This window comes from Panthera leo, chromosome E3, assembly GCF_018350215.1.
Source record: "Panthera leo isolate Ple1 chromosome E3, P.leo_Ple1_pat1.1, whole genome shotgun sequence".
Classification (NCBI taxonomy): Eukaryota; Metazoa; Chordata; class Mammalia; order Carnivora; family Felidae; genus Panthera; species Panthera leo.
In genome coordinates, this window is record NC_056694.1 from 29,449,625 (window position 1) to 29,468,932 (window position 19,308).

Below are 19,308 nucleotides of genomic sequence, written 5' to 3' on the forward strand. Positions count from 1 at the left end.
TGAGATGCATTTCTTCGGGGGCAAACCAGCATCTTTGGAAATTATAGCAGATGGGGGAGGGCGTGAATACAGACTACTTTACATCTACTTCATGTAGAGAAAAAAAATTCTTAATTATTGAATTTTCCCAAGGTGGACAGGTCTTAATACTTTTTACGGCTAACCTTCAGGGCTTACTCTTATATTTCAGCAGAGAGGAAAAAGCACAAGCAATTTAAAAAATTCTATTTTGTGCTATTCTTTACTACAACAGATGAAAACAATAAATGTGTCAAGGGAAGTGCTGGAGGCTTGTTCTTTTTTTTTTTTTTTTAAAGAAATGTAAAACTTGGATTTTTAAGCACCGTTCCAAAAAATGAAAGGGAGCTTATTCAATGTTAAAGAGGAAATGTCTCTGTTATACGGCATCACAGATACTCTACACATTGAAGAGTATTTTCTTTTAGTTCCTTTCCCCTGCTTTTTGTTAAATGGATTAAAATGCTTTTGGAACAAAATTTCCAGGTTAGTTTCTAATAGAAAAAAAAAAAAAAGAAACATAATATGCAATAATGTTGTTCACGTAATACTTACACCCCACTTCAAAATTTTCAGCCGCTTTATGAACCAAGGCGATTTGTCTGTTTTTTTTTCTGTAAGTAGAACGTTTGAAGTGCTTCTATAATATGACATAAAGTGCTTTTTCACTCTAAAGGAAAAAATCCCCATATTATGCAGCATTTTAATAACATACGACAGTTGAGCATGAACTGGATAAGCCAGAGCAACGTGCAGTTTTGGCGCAAAGGGCTTGCGAGGGGACATCTGAGGACTGTATACTACAAAAACAGGGCAGAAATGACCCTTTCTGGGAAGCGGTGTGGCAGTGGGCCATGATCTTGGAAATTCTCAATAAATAGCCAGTTTCACTTATGGGGTACGAAGGAGGGTGGAACAAGAAGGGGAGGGGACATAAGCAGCTGTCGGTGCGTCAGAGAACCTGACTGCGGGACATCGGGCAGGATAAACCGCAGAATCACGGGGAATGAAAACCCAAAATCCTGAGCAGTCAAGGGAAGGCCGGCTAACCAGAGGCCAAAGCAAAGATGGAAAACCAAAGAATACTCTGGAATTGATGATGTATCGACTCTGAAGTCAATACCAGGCAAATACCAGTCAAAACCAGGCCCTGGTTTCAGTTTTTCAATTTAATTTTATTTTTTCAAACAGATGTTTGAGGAAAGGGAATAAAGTGATTGGGGTTTGGCAAAAATCTATTACGGACCATTTAAACTACATTAACTTAGGGGCCTGGGGTGCCTGGGTGGCTCAGTCTGTTAGGCGTCCAACTACGGCTCAGGTCATGACCTCACAGTTGGCGGCTCTGAGCCCTGCGTTGGGCACACTGCTGTCAGCAGCCCACTTTGTATCCCCAGGGTCCCTCTCTCTCTGCCCTTCCCCCACTAGCACTCTCTCTCAAAAATAAATTAACATTTAAAATAAATTAGGGGCCTGATGCTATGAAAACAAGACAATGTTATCATCATAACATCTTTTCAACAGATATGGGAGGGAGTGACGGGCCCCTAAGTCACATCTTAGGACAGTGAAGCCTGAGGGCCCCATTCAGTCCTGGATGCAGTGGTTTATTAAAGTGGCAGTTGAGTGGTAAAATGTACAACTACATTTGCTTACAGGTAAGGCCGAAAATTTGAAGTCTTGGAAAAATGTGATATTGAAATAGCAAAAGATTGATGAACTTTTCCTTGTCCTTAAAAATAAATGTTTAAAAAGGTGGTAGTTATTAATACTGTACTATGACCACTATTACTCCAGATGCTTGGGAAAAATTACCATTTTTTGCCCCAAATATAAAACCATAAGGATTGTTAAAAAGACTTTATTATTTTTTAAAGCAGTTTTAGATTTACAACAAAACTGAGAGGGAAGGACAGATTTCCCACATACCCCTGCCCCCACACATACAGTCTCCCCCATTATCAGCAAGGTTTTAAAAAATTTAATCCCACCAAGATTCGCATGTTCTTGGTGTGGACGGGTACTCTGTAGTCAGAAGGTAAGCAGTCATATCCTGAGAATTCCATCTGGGCCCGGGTCTCAGAAATACACCACTATATGTACCACCAATGCCTCTATTCAAAATCCATGTTTTAGGGAGAATCTTTTCTATTTATTTGTTGAAATAAAAGTGACACACACACATAAAAAAGGCATTAAAAAGAACAGTGAATGTTGGTCCATCCCGCTCCCCACCTCTAGTCCTCCACCATAAAGGAAAGCACTGGGAAGCTTCCATGGCTCCAGAGGTGTTCTGTGAATATTCCCAGAATATTAAATATAAAATATGCAAAGGAGATGTATGGGGTGGGATCTTACTATTCATGTAGTTTGGTGATGTGCTTTAAAACACCCCACGAAATCTAGCTCATTCTTACCAGCTGTGTTAACGGCTGTATCTAATGTGTGGAGGTCTCAATTGTATACACATTAAGTCTCTAGGTTTTTTGCTATTATAAACCAGGCTGCGGTGATTGTCCTCATTCATTTTTTTGGTATCCTTTCATGATGATGATGATTATATAAAATGTATGATAACAGAATATGCACTTCAAATTCTGATAGGGGTGCTTTTCAATCCAAAGGTTTCAGCACTCTGTAGTCCCACTTACGACGTAAGAGAGGACACTTCTGTTCGTCCCTTCCCCAGTATGTGCACCATCGTGTCTTAAGAGAAGTTTAAATTCAGAAACAAAGATCACTTCCACTCACCCCAGACCACTGGCAAATATCATGCCAAAAATGATAGTAAAATTTGATATAACTAATAAGGAGTAAGGGACCAAAAGACATCAAAAGAATTAGGGAGGGTGATGGGGCAGGTTTTTGACTGAATGTGGAGACATTTACGGTTTTCAGAAGCTCTAGTTAAGCTTTCTGTTGCAAACCTCATATTTATTCATAAACCTGGAAGAATTTTCTGATGTTCCTGGGTAGAAACCTCAAGCACAAGACATCTCATTTTTTCCCCCTTCAACACAGCTGAGAGATGTACTAGACAGATTTAAGATATATTTAGAATAAAATCAACCAGTATGTGGTAAGAGACTGGATGCTGGGCTTGAAGGGGGAAGACACAACCAAGATGGCTCCTGGGTTTCGGGCTTAAGCACCTGGGTAGACTGGTGACTGAGACGAACAACGCAAGTTGGCCATTTGGGAGCTCGGTCTCGGACGTGTGTGAATTATAAGTGCAGATGTCAAAGTGACGATGGCTCTGGGGGTCCAGATTTCAGAAGGCAGGTCTTGGAAGGAGACTGAAATTTGAAAGTCGTCACTTATGTGGCATTTAAAGCCCTGAGAGTCCGCCGAGCTGGAGAATACGGAAAGAGAAGGCAAAGGAAGCCCGGGACTCAGCAACGAGGAACAAGGAACGTTAACAATTAAAAGCCCACTTATGGGTCAGCGAGGGGATGAAGAAGACCCAGCAAAGGAAGTCGAGGAAGCCGTCTGTGAAGGAAGAGGAGCCTGGAGAGTGGTGTAAAAGTATTTTCTATAAGGGGGTCATGAGGAGCTACTACTCGGAGGGATGGATGTAAGTCAGACCAGAGGAGGCATATGGAGTAAAGGAGGGGCAAGGGTGTGAATGACGTCAACGGAAGCAATGCTTTCAAGATGGTGCCCATGAAGGCAGGAGAGAAGGCGCAAAGCTTCAAGCCGGAACATACTGGAGCAAGTCTATAACAGATGAAGAGCAAGAGAGAGGAATGGGGAGGGGAGGGGAGGGAAAGGGGAGAACGGGCTGAATGAACAGGAAGTTAGAATGAACAGGAGAGTAGGAGGCGGCAGGTCCCTTGAAGGGAAGGGCGTCGGAGCACACAGAGACAGCTTCTGCTAAGAGCTCCTTCTTCTGGTGCAACAGGAGGGCAAACAGAACGGGGCAGAGCTGCAGGTAGGTATACAGATCTGGATTGGGCTGTCCAGAGACTTGCCAATGACGCCTTCTATTTCCTCGAAGGAGGAGGAAGCCAGGCGACGCGCTGAAAGTGAGGCGAGGGAGGAAAAGGTCAGTCTGAGGCCAATGCAGGAGGTGCGAAACAGTCGCTGCAGACGCTGAAGAGCAGGGTGAAAAGAGAAACAGGTTATTTGTTCCCGAGATGCTCCGACTAATGGTGGCAACAGCTTGGGGGACAGAAGTCACTCAGGAAACTGGCAGGTCGCTCGTCAGCTCTGAACGTTATCACTGTGATCAGAGAAAGAGACCACGAGATACAAAATCACGACGTCTGGCAGTTCTCCCTAAAGCTCAGCAAACCAAGTTTTCGTCACGAGCAGTTGGAGCCCAGCAATTCCCCGTCTGGGTGAACCAGAAAGAATGGACGGCGGGGGCTCAGACACACGGGTGCATCCGTGTGTGCGGCGGCACCGCTGACAGTCCGCAGAAGTTGGGGACGGTCCCCAAGTCAGCAGCGCATCAATGGATGAACGCGCTGCGGTCCGTCCACACAACGGAACAGAATCCAGCCATAAAAAGGAATGTAGCACGGACAGGTGCTGCCACACGGACGAACCTGGAAAACACGATGCTCAGTGAAAGACGCCAGACACAAAGGCCACCTGGTGGACCTGAGACAGAGTTCAGAGTGGTGACTGCTATGAACTGGGGTGGGGGGTGGGGGGTGGGAGGGGGGCGTGGGAGCAACTGCTTAACAGCTGCGAGGTTTTCTTTGGGGTGATGAAATGTTTTGGAACCAGAGGTGTGTCTGAGCAACCTGGTGAATACTACTAAATGCCTCTGAATCGTTCACTCTAAAATGGTTAAGTTTTTGTTGTATGAATTTTAGCTCAATTAAAAAAAAAAAACACGTCAGCAGAACAAGAGACCTTAAGACACGAATAACTCAATAACCAAATTTCTCATTTCTCACCCACTCCTAGCTAGCCCTCACCACAACTCCATTAACCACTAACGCTGACTCCATCTTTTAATAATGTGATAATATAGTCACAGCTACATTTTACACTCGCTGTCACACTGAATTCTAGGTTGTGCTGGGGCTGTTCTGGCCCCTATTTCCCCTTCTAGACCACACCCCTATATTCTAGCATCTTCTGTAATGCTCACAGTATATAAGTTTCAATCAACACGTTTTACTTAACTCTGCACGGTAGACTTACAGTATGTAACGGAGTTGAAGTTTCTAAGGAAAGAAAGCTCTGCCAATTTTTTTTTTTAATACTAGGCCAAATTTAAGAAGAGATCAACAGAAGAATTTTCGAGAGGCAAGGGCTTATCATGGGCAGAACCAAGATTATTTCAGTTTGTTGTAGGAATCTGAGGCTTGGGTATTTTTGAATTACTGTGGGTGGTAGAACAGAAAATAAAATTTAATACAGGACGACTAATAAGGGAAGGTGAAGGCAAAGGAGTCAAGAAAACCATGAAAACCTGGCAGATACCAGTTTGTTTTCATCTCCACTTACAATTACTGTAAAATTCATGATGCATTAAGGAAGAGAAAAAGCACTCAAGGACTCTCACACATGACAAAAGGGAGCAACCAAAGATCACAGACCTCTGGCTTTATTTTCAGGGCTCTAACTTGCCAATTACAAAGTAAGCCTCTTCTTTAAGTGATGCTACAAACTAGAAAGCACAAAGAGGCCCCAAATAAAGTGGTGGCTTGTCTTCTAAGAGCCACGCCATCTGCACTGACGCGCAGGCTTCCCGGACCACGGCTTCCTTTCTGGAGCAACGCAGTTACGTACGGAGTGTACGTAAATCGACACTCCGACATGACGAAGGGGCAAGCAGCACTGTGATCAGGAATTTTTATATTATGATTATTTTCCACTGAAGAAAGGGAGACAACATCAAATTAGCTAAAAAAAAAACAAAAAAAAAACTGCACAGGGGTGCCTGGGTGGCTCAGTTGGTTAAGCGACTGACTCCGGCTCAGCTCATGATCTTGCGGTCTGTGAGTTCGAGCCCCACGTCAGGCTCTGGGCTCTGTGCTGGAAGCTCAGAGCCCGGCACCGGTTTCGGATTCTGTGTCTACCCCTCTCTCTGCCCTTCCTCCACTCGCACTGTGTCTCTCTCTGTCTCTCAAAAATAAATAAACTTTAAAAAATTAAACAAAAACTGCACATATTAGTGTTTGAAAAAGTTCTTAGACGACAGAGGAAATATTGCCTTTCTTTCCAATGTCAGAAAGCCTACTGTAGCCTATGAACTCCCCGGGGGTGGGGGATGTGGGAAGGGGCAGGTGAGACAAACTTTGGAATTCTAAACTTGCTGGTAAGGAGGTCGCAGTCTAAAATGCACCATTTAGCCTCTATTAGGAATTAAAAGCAAAAATGAAGTAGAAACGAAAATGCGAACAGTCCAGGCTAACATGCGATAGGTTTCCTGAATTATTCTGCAGCATGAGGTCAGGAAGACCATGTTTTCAACATGCAGCTTTGGAAATTTACAGGCACTTTGATAACTCCGTGGTTGGCTGCTGCTTCTGTTACCATGGAAACAGACTGCTAAAAATGGGGCATGTTTCTTTAAACTGATCATACCTTCACACAAATTCCCTTCTCCTTTTTGTCAAAAGTTGGAATGAATTTAAAGTATGCCTCTCGTGGTATGACAACGTGATGTCAAGCTGGGGGGCCTGGTACAGAACAGCAGGGGTAACATCAGTCTGTGGCACGCATACAGAAGGATATTACACATATATGCGTTTTAAAACATCTCATTTGGTTAAAGAGCGGTGGAAATAAAGTACCTAGTGGCATAAAAGGAAGTATAACGCAAATATCAGGCACTTTGAAAGCAACATCATCCACTTAACTGCCTCATCACCAGCAACGTAAAGAGGTTAAAACAATACTTGATTTCTTTCTTGTTGATAACGGATTTTTAATCTGTAGGACCCTACTGGCTCTATCCCCGAACTTCCACATTTCTTACCCTACATGGTTCCCAGAGAAGATAATATTTTTCTTATTTTGGGGGCAATCAGAACTTCTCTATTCCACCACCACCACATCAGAATTCCAGTGGGCAGCTCTCGCTAGAGGTGCCGTTGAGTAAAAGCATCTTCCTAACTGCTCTAAGCTGGGAAGATGTACGCGGCATAAAACATTCTGCAATGTCTTAACGTAAACGCCTGAGGCAGGTTCTCTGAGTAAAAGGACAAGTGACAATGAAACAGGAAAACTTTGGCATATTAGGTACCTCCGATTTTTCCCAGACTAGAAAGCACATGCCACTCTTTTGAGGTCACTTGATCCTGGCTCAATGGCTTGGTTTTTCTGCCTACTTTGTGGATTTAGAAATGGGCCGCACACACACACACACATGCCAATCTGCCCAGGAAAACAAGAGAACTGAGAAGTGGGCTAACCTGTGTGCTCTCCTAGCACCCCAGCGACTGTATGTGATGGTGCAGGGGTGAGCTGCGGCCCGTCAGGCCAATAGAGTAGGGTGGGGTGGGGAGGAGAGGCATTCTGGGAGAAAAGAGTGATGGAGGGACAGAAAAATGTGACCCGCTTCTGGACACAGGGGAGGGCCCTCACTTGATGGAGAGGCCCGAGTGGGTGGGGCGAGATGAGGAGGCAGCTTTTGGTCTACTAGAGTCAAGACCCCTATAAAGACTGTATTTGAGGAAGGGGACCTCGACGACAAGGGTGTGGCTGTGGTGCAATAATGCTGTGGATAGGAGAAAGAAATACTGTTGAGGTAGAAGTGACAGATCTGGTGACAGGACTCGGTGACAGGTTATGAGGAGGAGGTCAGGGATCAGCCCTATTCAGGTGTCCGCCATGAGTCAACAGGTGGACAGAGGTGCCCTCAACTGCGACAGGACACTGGAGGAGTGGGTCTCATGGGAAGGAGAAGCCGGCTGGTGTCGCCAGGTCGAGGACTGCACAGGCCTGGAACCCGCGAGAGAGGCGTGACCATCCCTCACTGGACCAAAGTACACATGGGTTTCTTCTTTATCTTTTACACATGTGTGCTCATTTTTACTCCTATATTATCATTTACTTTCTCACTTTTTGGGCTGTGAGCTCCTTGCATGCTGGCATAATACTATGCATGCTCAAATTTCTGCAAAACGGAATTATTTCTAATAAAAAAATTAAATAATTTCATCTCAAAAAGAGCACGCACCCATTTTCTTTTTAAAAACACTGACTCATGTCTGGGAAGAGGGACCTTTTACCTTTTCCATCACACCTGTATGTTATTTCAATTTCTGAAAAGGACCATATCCTACTCTTTGAAATTACTTTTTTAATGTTAACTTAGTGATATCTCACTGTACAACACTTTGAATTTTGTAGAACACTGACAGAAAACAAAGAAAGGAGACATTCCCAGAGAAATCAAAATAGTTGTAAAACTCAAGTGCTTTTACTGTAAAGCTTTGTAGCATTCTTTATTTCAACTGCCTATTTGTCTCTCCCACCATGGCTCAATAAATGTATTTTAGTTAGGTCAACAACAGAATCAAGATTGCACTATTACATTTTGTTAATTTTTGCTTACTTTGAAGGAGCTTAGACAAAGCCTATCTGAAAAGGGAGAGCGGCCAGATTTTGGCAAAAATCAAACCATAAATAACAATGCTAGCAATCTAGTGATGGTCCAGGGATCGCTCTGTATATCTCCACAGTGCCTTAAGGAACCAATGCATTCCATTTGGGGGTTATTAGTTTATAGATAATTATAAATTATATCTGATGGGAAGAGTTCAAATGGTATTCTGCTTAAGAAGGCAGGGAGGTAGATAATACTCTTTAAATCCTTGTTGCATAATAATGTGTCTGTGAGATAGATGCAGGACACTGGGGGTGAGGTATGAAAATGATCCAAATAAGGATTCTATCCCCCCAAATCATTACGGCCTAACAGTGAAGATAATAAAGATACAATAGCAAAAGGTAAGGGGTGCCTGGGTGGCTCAGCCAGTTAAGCATCTGACTTCGGCTCAGGTCATGATCTCACAGTTCGTGGGTTCGAATCCTGCATCGGGCTCTGTGCTGCCAGCTCGGAGCCTGGAGCCTGCTTCTGATTCTGTGTCCCTCTCTCACTCTGCCCCTCCCCCGCTCATGCTCGCTGCTCGCTCTCTCTTGCCCTCAAGAATAAACATTAAAAAAAATTAAAAACAAAAACCCAGCAAGACGTAAAATGCCATAGACAGACGCAGATCAAGTTATCGGGAACATACAGAGGGAGGAAATTATTCTTAGCTGATAGGGTCAAGTGGCTTTCTTTAGGAAATGACATCGGGATTGGGTTTTCCCAGACTCAGCCTGCAGAGCTGAGGTGAGAGGAACATGGTGAGCAGGGGCGTGGAGTGAGGGGAGAGCAACACCATCTTTCACAGAACTTTCGACACCGGAGGCAATCTTTTATCATCTGCGCCGCTCAATACGGCTGGCTCTAACCACCTGTGCCTAATGTGATGAAGGAGCTGGATTTTAAACAAAGTGTTTCATTTTAATTACTTTAAATTTAAAGAGCCACACACAGCTAATGGGCAGCGCAGGTACAGCACGTATGAGATGATTTCCAACATTTAGAAAAGTTCTGGCGTTTAGGGAAAGGTATTTGTTTCATCTCTCCTCCCCAGCATGGCCTGCTTAGAGGATTTCAGACAAAGGTGCACTATCTTCTTACACAGCCACAGCCCAGCACACCGCGTCGATCCCCCCACGGTTTCCTATGCCACCTACCATGAACTTTCACACCCTTTATCTCTACTGGGATTCACCTGCCTGTGACAGAAGTGGGAACGTGGCCCCCCAGTCTGGAAGCCTTCCCCCCGCCCACACCCACGGGCTGGACAACGCGACAGGAGCCCAGATCCCCCAGTCACCGAGAGGACAGCTGACCAGGGTGGCAGTCTGATCCACCTTGGGCAGTGCTGAGCGAGAAATGCACTTTGGTTCAAACGCTGAGTCTTGGGGCTGTCAGAGCAGTCCGTTTTGGTGAAAGGAAATTAATAGACAGCCCCGTTTTCTTTCTGTGGTTTTTATTCTCACCATGAGAGAGCTCTGGAAACTGGACATCCATTTTCCTGTTTAATTGTAACTAGCTGGTAGCACCGGTATTATGATTTGTTATCTTAATAATGACTCCGATTAAACCACTCAATTGGATTAAATCATCTCAACTTATTTGATTTTTCTTCAAAATCTGTAATTATTAATTCTTCAGTTGTCAAGTCAGTGATTTGTAATATCCTTTAGTTCTAGAACCAGAAATGAAATTTAAATCTCATCCATTTTGCACACAAACAAAATGTTCAAAGCCTTCTGTGGACAAGTCAAAGGCCGAGGCTCCCTGCTGCTGCTTTGACAAAACAAACTAGTCTAAGGAGAGTGTTCTGTTTTGAATTTCACCAGGAGAATCCGCGATGCTTATGGCTAGCCTCACCTAAAGCAACTGATAATGAAATTCCCCACTACGCACACGGACTGGTATTTACCAGGAACTTTATATAAGCATTCACAAAGCTGCGAGGTCATAGGCTTCGTTATCCCAACAGTTCTTTGGTTTGTGATGACGACTCCTCGTAGGCTGACGGTACTTGGAACATCTTCCTCTTAACTTTTCAGTAGGTATTACTACCTTTTCTTGTTCAGGAGCTGCAGAGACTCCCTGAAGCCCGACACTATTTGCTAGTACGTCTGCTTTTCCCCCTAATAATAATTCTGGCTAACCAGCACTGTCAACAGTAACAGGAATTCTGCGATATCCTAATGTAAGTAAGAAACAGGGCAACACTGGACTCCCAAGCCCTTACAGTCGGCACACGTCAGAAACACCACAGAGACCGAGCAGTGTCCATGCCATTAGAACTAAATGGACCAAAATACATCGTTCCTCATTACCTGGAAACTCGCGGTCTCGAAAGAAAAAAAAAAAAAATCCCAGCAGCCGTTCTTTCAAATAAACCAACTTTGCCAAAAAGGAGTGGAAAATGAAACGCTACTGATGTGAAATATCCTAAGTATTTTTAGTGCCCTTCACATGTGAGGCAGAAACCTTCAGACACTAATAGTCACTTGTCTATGTGTCTCTTTTGACAGAACGGCGTAGGATCTAATGAGACTCCAGGGCATTTTCGTGTTTCCACAACTGCTGCTGTGTCAATCAACTTTCACAGATCAATACAACTAACATATGGTCCGAGGCCGAAAAGCAGAAGAAACTCAGTAAAGGGTTGTCCCAACGTCGTCCTCTAGAGTCCGATGAGCTGACCACCGGTACTCATCGGCGGGCAGGGACCGTGACACCGTGAATTCCAGGAGTTCGATCTTGCACAGGAACGTTATTTTCATACTACTCCAAACAAAAAGGGCTCTCTGCAAAATTTCTCCTGTTTTTTCCTGTTCTAATTAAACCCAGGTCTAATCTCTCTTTCACTGTCACTAACTTGGAGGTAACAGATTATCCTTGATATCTATGGGTTTGCTTGTCCCTCCCCCCCCCACCCCCCGCCACCACCCAGCCCTATCTCTGGCAGAAAACGAGTAGAAATGCAATCTCTTGAGGTATAAAGAAAACCCTGTTCAATGCAGCTGTGATGAGAGACTAATTTGATCCAAACACATCTGTGGAGTGTTTTAAAATATGAAAGTTCTCTCCCTTTACCTCTTTATACCTATGAGCTTATATGACAGTAATATTTCTCTATGTGGTAAATATATACCTATATCTATATCTATATCTATATACGGAATTTTAAAAACTAAAACTTAAATAGAAGGAAAAAGTAACAAAGGGCTGAAAAAAAGACAAGAGGGATGACAGAATGGCATCAAACTGGACACCTCATAAAAACAGTATCAGGTACGTACTGCTTTTCCTCCTTGTACAAATGAGGACAGAAATTAAGGCTCAGAGCAGTGAACTTGTCCAGGGTCACAAAGCTAGAAAATGGTGTGCCTGGGACCTGATCCCAAGTATATCTCACTTGAGAGTCCATGTTCTTGCTCATGTGACATTACGCTGTCACACAAGTTTAAATGGAAGGCACGGTCACAATCGTTAGGGAAACAACCTGTACCTTATGTAATCATGTCAACTCTGCTTTGCTGTGCTTGTTGGTAATTCTACCCGGTTTTTATATTTTTAATCCTTGCTTCCAGGCTCCTTTATCAAGCTCTGCGGTTGGGACATCTCCATTTTCCTCCATTTCCTCAGTTTTCAAGTAGCACAAAAATTGTTTTTAAATTTAAGATATTAATAGGAGCCTAACACACGAACTTGACTTAAATGATACACACACAGCTAATTCTTAACTTTTTTTTAAGTTACAGTTTAAAAACCTTAAGTTCCCTCAGGGAATCTCTAGAATGTGTCCTAAAAACCCCACTGGTATCGATTTTAGAAGAATCCACAGTAAGGCTTGCTGCGCACAAGCAGAGTCGACCCCATTGTTTGATTCCTGGTAACAGCTATTTATACATGATTGTGTTTGTTTTGATCGAGAGGTTTTTTTCTACCTGTACTTAAAAGTAGTTCAACTTTAAAAAGTCCCACTGTTGTTTCTTCTTACTATCTTTCAATTCCGTAACAATCCCTACCATCACATTCTCATATTCTAAGTGAGCAAAAAAGGGGGCAATATGCTTTTGGAAGAAGCTCAGACTCCTGCTCAGGCAGGTAAGTCTACATTTACTCTCTGGGTCTAGGAGGTGAGCAAGAGCGAGTGGAGAGGTGAGGGGGTGGCTGATGGCCGGAGCGGAAAGCAGATAAAAGGAAAAGAGGATATTGTGGGGTTTTTTTTCTCCCAAAGAACACTAGAAAATCAAACTTCAAAGTCAACAAGCATGGCGAGGGGTGGCCTTCAGGATCCCAAATTCAGGAAAAACTTCATGTCAGTAGGTCCTCTATTTCCTGAACCATGGCCCTTGCTCTCCAGCTGCTGCAGCGGAGCACAGATGGCACCAGTCTTGCCACACTTCAGTATATGCCGGGACGGGGGACAGCAATGCTCACACCTTTGGCCATCTTCTCACGTCAGTCACTGAGGTGCTGTGCAGTGGCCATCAACAGTGATCGCCGGCATTCACAAGCTTATTTTATGCCTTGTTAAAAACCCCCACGAAACTAAGCAATGCGTTTTTAAAAAACAAAACAAAACAAAATGATGCACTGAGCATTACAACCAAACAAACCAATCATTTAAAGACATGCTTAAGAAAGCAGCAGCTACCTTCCTGGCTTTAAACAATAAAAACCATGAACGTGTCAACTGGAAAAAAATAATTTTCCTGGACTTATGTGTTTAAGCCTAAAGCAAATAGTGTGCTAAAGACTATCGAAAGGGAAATGGCCTCTCCTAAAGGGGTGGGGGCGGGGGGCATGAGAAAATGCACGAAATGGACCTGGCAGGATTTCACTGAAATCAGGGCTGGCCTGCTAAAGTCCCCTTCCTGCGTGAAACCCTGCAACACGCCTGGAGGTCTGTTAGCTAGGGAATGGTTGCAGAGAGCCACCGAGGACAGCACTGCGCTTTCATTTCCAGGAACTCGGAGCGTGTGAGGTACAGGAGTGAGCACAGAGAGCAGACACACCGCACGGTAGGCAGACGGGCACACGGATGTGCACAGCCTGGCCTACGGGCAACAGAGACCGGGCACTTGTGCCCCCGGCCACAGACACACTGACCTTCCTTGAGACTTTTCTGGTTGCTCCCCTCAAGGCATTCCTTCTCTTTGACCGGTTCGAAATCCCCAGCAGTTAAAATCTCCGGGAAGCCCTGTTGCTGCTTCTTGGAGCTATCGATCATGGTGAGAGGCTCCTGGCGACGGGCAGCATCAAGAGGGAGAAAAGCGCAAGGTGCAGAGCACGCTCCGGTCCGCTCCCCGGGTCCCGGGTCCCTCCTCGCAACGCCCCAGGCACCGGCTGATCAGGCACCGGCTGATCAGGTCTCTAAGCAGCCGGAGGCAGCCATTCCCCTCTAGCTCCCGGCCCGACCCGCGCGCGCGCACACACACACACCCGCGCTGCGCGGCAGGAAGCCCTCAACTCTCTCCACCTCCCACCAGAGACACCCGCAGGCACGATGCTGAAATCCCACCCCTTTTCCCAGCCAGCCCCCTCTCCCCTGCCATTCCGGCTGCCCCCTCCCCCCGCCTCCCCCGCGCGCCGGGTCCTTCCATCTGCAGTTCGATGGTCCGAATCATCTGACAAACACTGAGCCAAGCGGTTAAAAATAAATCCTGTAGTTGTTAGAAGAGAAGACTTTGCTGATACCTAAGAAGACAAAGTGTTGCCTGCGGTCTTTCCCCGGCTCTCTCAATACACCCGCAGGCTGGGGAAACACTTTCTATCGGCCAGACAGGCACATTCATTACTCATTAAGTTCTCCAGCTAGACAAACGGCGGTCTAGGGCATCAGAAGGAAGCGGGTCTTATCTCAGCGCAGGCACCACACTCCAGAAACGCGGTACCAGCATAACCGGCTACCAGCGCACACATCCCGCTCCCAGGGGTCTTTGGCCGGGGGCTTTGCCCCGAGTCCCGCTCTTCCTGGCAGAGCCCGGGCTCTCGGTATCGGGGAAAGGCGCTGGAACTGCAGCTCTCGGCCGTCACCAACTCAGACCCGGGCAGCACTTTCCCTTTGTGCCACTAGTCGGCCGAGAGAGTTAACATCGCCATGATTGTGCGAAGGGAAGGTCTCCTCCCATGGATGAGAAGCAGACGCAGCGGGAGAGCTTGTCTCCTACGGAGCGGAGCAGATTCCGCCGGCCAGCGGCCGAATTTAATCTCACGTGAGTCATTTAATCTCACGGGCACCCCTCCCGTGAGTCACAGACTGCTGGCCGTGGGTGCCGCTTGGAGGGAACCACTAGGTATGGCACTTCCAGGCAAACGTGGAGAGGAGCCTGTTTTCATACGTATCAAATACATATCTACCCACAGCTACAGCCAAACCAATCTGATTTTTTTTTTTTACAGGTTCAAAGTATGCTCCTTTGCAAAGGGTTCCCATAAAACCCATGAGAGGCTGTAAGAGCAGTGGATGGGATCCTCTTCCATGAGGGCTATATTTTGCTCACTTTTTTTTATAACCAACATCCAGCAAACTGCCTTAACTATTAGTTTTCAATAAAACTTGTTGCATGATTGAGGGAACGAATGAAAGCCGAAGAAGCTCCAACAGGAAAACTTGTTTTGATAACACTCAAAATTCTAAATCAGTCCTAGATCAATGACTATTAGTCACTGATTTGAGATGAAATGTTCTCTAAAAGCAGCACATTCTCTTTAGAAGAAAATATACACATACATTTTGAATGTGCATCTAACATGATCCTTCTGCGGGATAAAGAAAGGATTACGTTTTTGAAGCCAGAAAAATCGCTATCGTCTTCACCACTGAAACATAAATGGGGACTGGATGAGGATTCTGTCCTTTGTCCCTGGGTCCAGGGCTGGCATGCACTAAACCCCGTGGTGTTCTAGAAAGATAGTGATCTACTCTCCTCCAGCGTCTCTCGAGAATGGGATTACACAACACATGACATGCTTCTTGTCAAGTCAAATTCCTTCTGAAGCACCGTAAGCCCGGTGCTGGGAGTCTAAACCCCCACAGCACAGACAACACTGAGCTTATCACACACAGTTCCCAAAAATGTGCTCAAAGGCTCCACTACTATTTCCGATTCTGAGGCCTCTGTTCATCTATGTTGACTGTGTCTGCATCTTTAAAGGAGCAAGAAAAGTAACCATAATTTTTTGAGGACATTCTTTAGGTCAGTCGCCTTTTTAGCAGTTTGGTGAAGTTTATCTCATCTAACCCCCCAAAGCCCTTTCTGACCACTATGATTTTTGGTTCATTGCAGACATTTTCCAGACCCAGCCCCAAGTTACAAAGCTTCTAAGGGGCAGGTCGGAAATTTAACCAATCTTAGCTCTCCAAAGCCTGAGTCTTTGATCTTGAGACAGGTTTTAACAGTAGAGGCCATAACTTTGATGGCGTCCTAGCAATTCTACTCCTGGTGAGGGAGAAGGAAGTCGACATAACCATATCAGAATGTTTTCGTGAAAGCATTTCAACTTTCCTGAAATTACTATTTCCTGAAATAATAAGAGCAGTAGCCAAGTCTGTTTAGTGCTTACGGTGTGCCCCAGTCCAAGTGCTTTCCATACGTCATCTCATCTGTCCTGCTGCCAGCCTGGGAGTTCAACATTATCGCAACTTACAGATGAGGAAACTGGGGCCTAGAAAAAATTGACTATTTTGTCGGAGCTCGCATGTCTTCTACGTGGTGGCTGGGATCTGAGACAGGTTGCTTGGTTGCAGAGACTGTATTCTTAATTACTTTGCTAAAAAGAACAACAACAATAGGTCCTAATATTCTCTTTCTCATAAAGCTGCTTTTGAAATCCTGCTCAACCGTGTTCAGGCCATAAGTTTAGAAATCTGAGTAGATACGGAGCTCAATCAGCCACGTCAAAATTCTTTACTGGCTGTGTGTGCCTGCCTATGTGTGCTGAGTGGGTTAAAAACTGAAACAGTTCTCTTTTAAGGATCTTCTCTAAACTTATTATTTTTGTATCTGATAAAGATAAAAAAATCTCAATAAGGGAACACATTGTCCTGCTGTAGGTTTCTATCTCAAGTCTTGCTTCTGTAGTTTTGAGAGAAAATAATAATTTCCTTAGTGGTAAATATGCCTGAAAGAACATTTATTTTGTTATTTTTAAAAATCTGAAATAATTTCAAATTCACAGAGCATTTTTTTCCTGAACCATCTGTGACAAGGCTCTGACGTGATGCCTCTTTACCCTAAGCACTATGGTGTGTAATTCCTACAACAAGGACATTTTCCTAGAAAGCCCCAATATTACCATCAATATCAGAAAATTAACACTGGTTTATCACCATCTAATCCACAGACTCAGTTCCACTAATTGTCCCAACAAAAGGATCCCAACGAGGATCACGTGTGGCCCTGAGTTATTTCAAGTCTCTTTAGCATTCTTCCATTGTGAATAGTTCCTCAGTCTCTCTTAACTCTTCTTTCCTTAAATTTTGAAGATTACAGACCAGTTATTTTGTAGAATCACCCTCGGTTTGGGTTATCCGGTGTGTCTTCATCATCAGACTCACGATCAGGCTATGGCAGGAGCATCTTGGGCAGGAACATCACGGAAGCAGTGATGCGTTCTCTGCATCCTGTCAAGTGGTACGCAAATTCAATTTGCCTCATAACTGGTAAGAGTTATTTTGATGAACTGAGTAAGACGGTACCGGGCATGTTTCTTCATGGTAAAGTTAGTTTTTCTCTTTGTAACAAATGATTGTGTGCGGCTGAATTATTTATTACTATGATGGTCGCCAAATGGTGATTTTGAAAAGTCTATCATTCCTTCTACGTTTATTAAGCAGCACATCCTACTGTAAGAATAAGAATTCCCTGTATCTCGTTTACGTTACCTGTTTCTATCACCATGGACTCCTGGGCTCCTATTTTATTTAGTGGGGGAGAGCATGTTCCTTTCATTTATTCTGATGCTCAGATTCTTGCAGTTTCAGCCAGCGGGGGCCCCTTCAGGCTGGCTTCAGTTCCTGGCTGCCATGGCCCATCCTCTGCGTACTTTATTACTTCCCGGTACAAGGCATCCCGGATTCTTTTACTTGTCCCACCCCGCTGAGAAAGCAAGGGCTGTGTACCAGGTGCGCTCGTTGCTTTTGGGGTGACAGTGTTCTCAGGCCTCCTTTGGAGGAAGTTAGGGAATATGTCTGTGAGATTATGCGTGTGAATGTACACACACACACACTTACTTCTCTCTATATTTAAGTATGTATGTCTGTATTTATTTATATATGTTGAAAACCACGAGTTTGCCCTGATGCCTCCAATTCCGATCCAATGCCAAAGGTTCTTTCTCAATTTCTCTCTTTTATACATTTGTAACCCCCTTCTCTGACAGCGAGGCTCTGGTCTCCCACGGTCTGTGCACCCCGTTCGCAGATATCCCGGTCACCTCCTTACTATCAATGCTGACCAGACCCGACGCAGGTGTCTCCTCACCCCACGTGGGCTCGAAAGCCCTACCCTGCACTGCTGCCCCCACGTAGCTCAGCCCCACAAAATGTCTTTTGGATTCAATCAGGGACAAAGGGACGAAGGATGCTTGCATTCTCTCTGAGTAAAAGAAGCCCACAGTTATCAAGTGAACTGCTCTCAGTAGGTCTGTCCTTGTTCCTTACTACATGTACTACATCATCTTCAGTGTCATTTGGCTCTACTGTCGTGGGGGGGCATTTAACTTCAAATGACAGGTGATTAGAGTCACTTTGGTTGTGATAAATCTGCTTCCAGAGTGTTTGTGTGTACACACACATAAAAGAGAGCTGTTTCAGTACGAAAGACGGTACCGTAAATCAAGTCATTTTCCCACTACTCCAAGCATAGATATTTAATAAGCGTGAGAAAAACTGTGTGGCTTGGAGACCAGGAATAATCCAGGAAAGGCTTCAGGGACTCGAAACAGAAACAAATGCGGCTCAAGGGACCTCCACAAAAAATTGGCAGAGTCAACGTATGCTCATAAAGCTGCTGATAAAAAAGAGATCGCTGTGGAAGACACTGCGCTTCGATAAAGACAGACTGGACGGTACTGCCGATCGGGCAACTCTTCCGCAACCTAAGAGGCCGAGGGTGATGAACGCTGTAATCAGAAGCAGAATGGAAACGGGTTGCTAAATACTGTGTCGTGCTTCTCCTGTAGCCTTTCTGACAACAGACTAAGAGAAGATGCCTTTCCTTTTCACCTCCAGCATCCTGGGACTTTGAAACAGGGCCTCAAGGAGCCTGTCACTGGAGCAAATGAAGGTGCATCCTGGGGCTGGCCTCCACAAGGCCTGAGCCATGGTGTGGCACAAGTCAGGCACACGTGGGCAACTAGACTGGATGCATGTAGGGGGAAAAATGGCAGTCTAGGTTATGCCTAATTTTTTCCCCAAGGGTACCGTATTTTTAGTAAAATACAGATATGATCCTTAATTTTCCCTCTTTTAAAATTATAAGACCAATATAAAAATATTGTATCTTTTAAGGGTGCCTGGGTGGCTCAGCTGGATGAGCACCTGACTCTTGATTCCGGCTCTGGTAATGATCCCAGGTTCATGGGATCGAGCCCACATCAGGCTCCATGCTGAGTGTGAAGCCTGCTTAGGATGCTCTCTCTCTGTCTCTCTGTCCCTCTCCCCAGCTCATACTCTAAAAAAAAAAAAAGAAAAAAATATATAGTATCTTTAGATACATAACTAAATGGTTATGATAAAT

At 44.8% G+C, this 19,308-nt stretch overlaps 1 protein-coding gene across 3 annotated transcripts in view; it reads right to left on the minus strand.

Annotated features, from left to right (window-relative positions):
* Positions 1-19,308, minus strand: part of MRTFB (myocardin related transcription factor B) — a 154,197-nt gene that overhangs the window by 62,374 nt on the left and 72,515 nt on the right. The window contains exon 1 of one of the 3 annotated variants that reach the window (XM_042922456.1): positions 13,676-14,053. The exons of the other annotated variants lie outside the window; for them this stretch is intronic. Within the exon in view, the coding sequence (XP_042778390.1) occupies positions 13,676-13,796 (121 nt within the window). The 5' untranslated portion in view covers positions 13,797-14,053. Of the gene's footprint in view, positions 1-13,675; positions 14,054-19,308 lie in introns of those variants that run through there. 3 annotated transcript variants of the gene reach the window in all.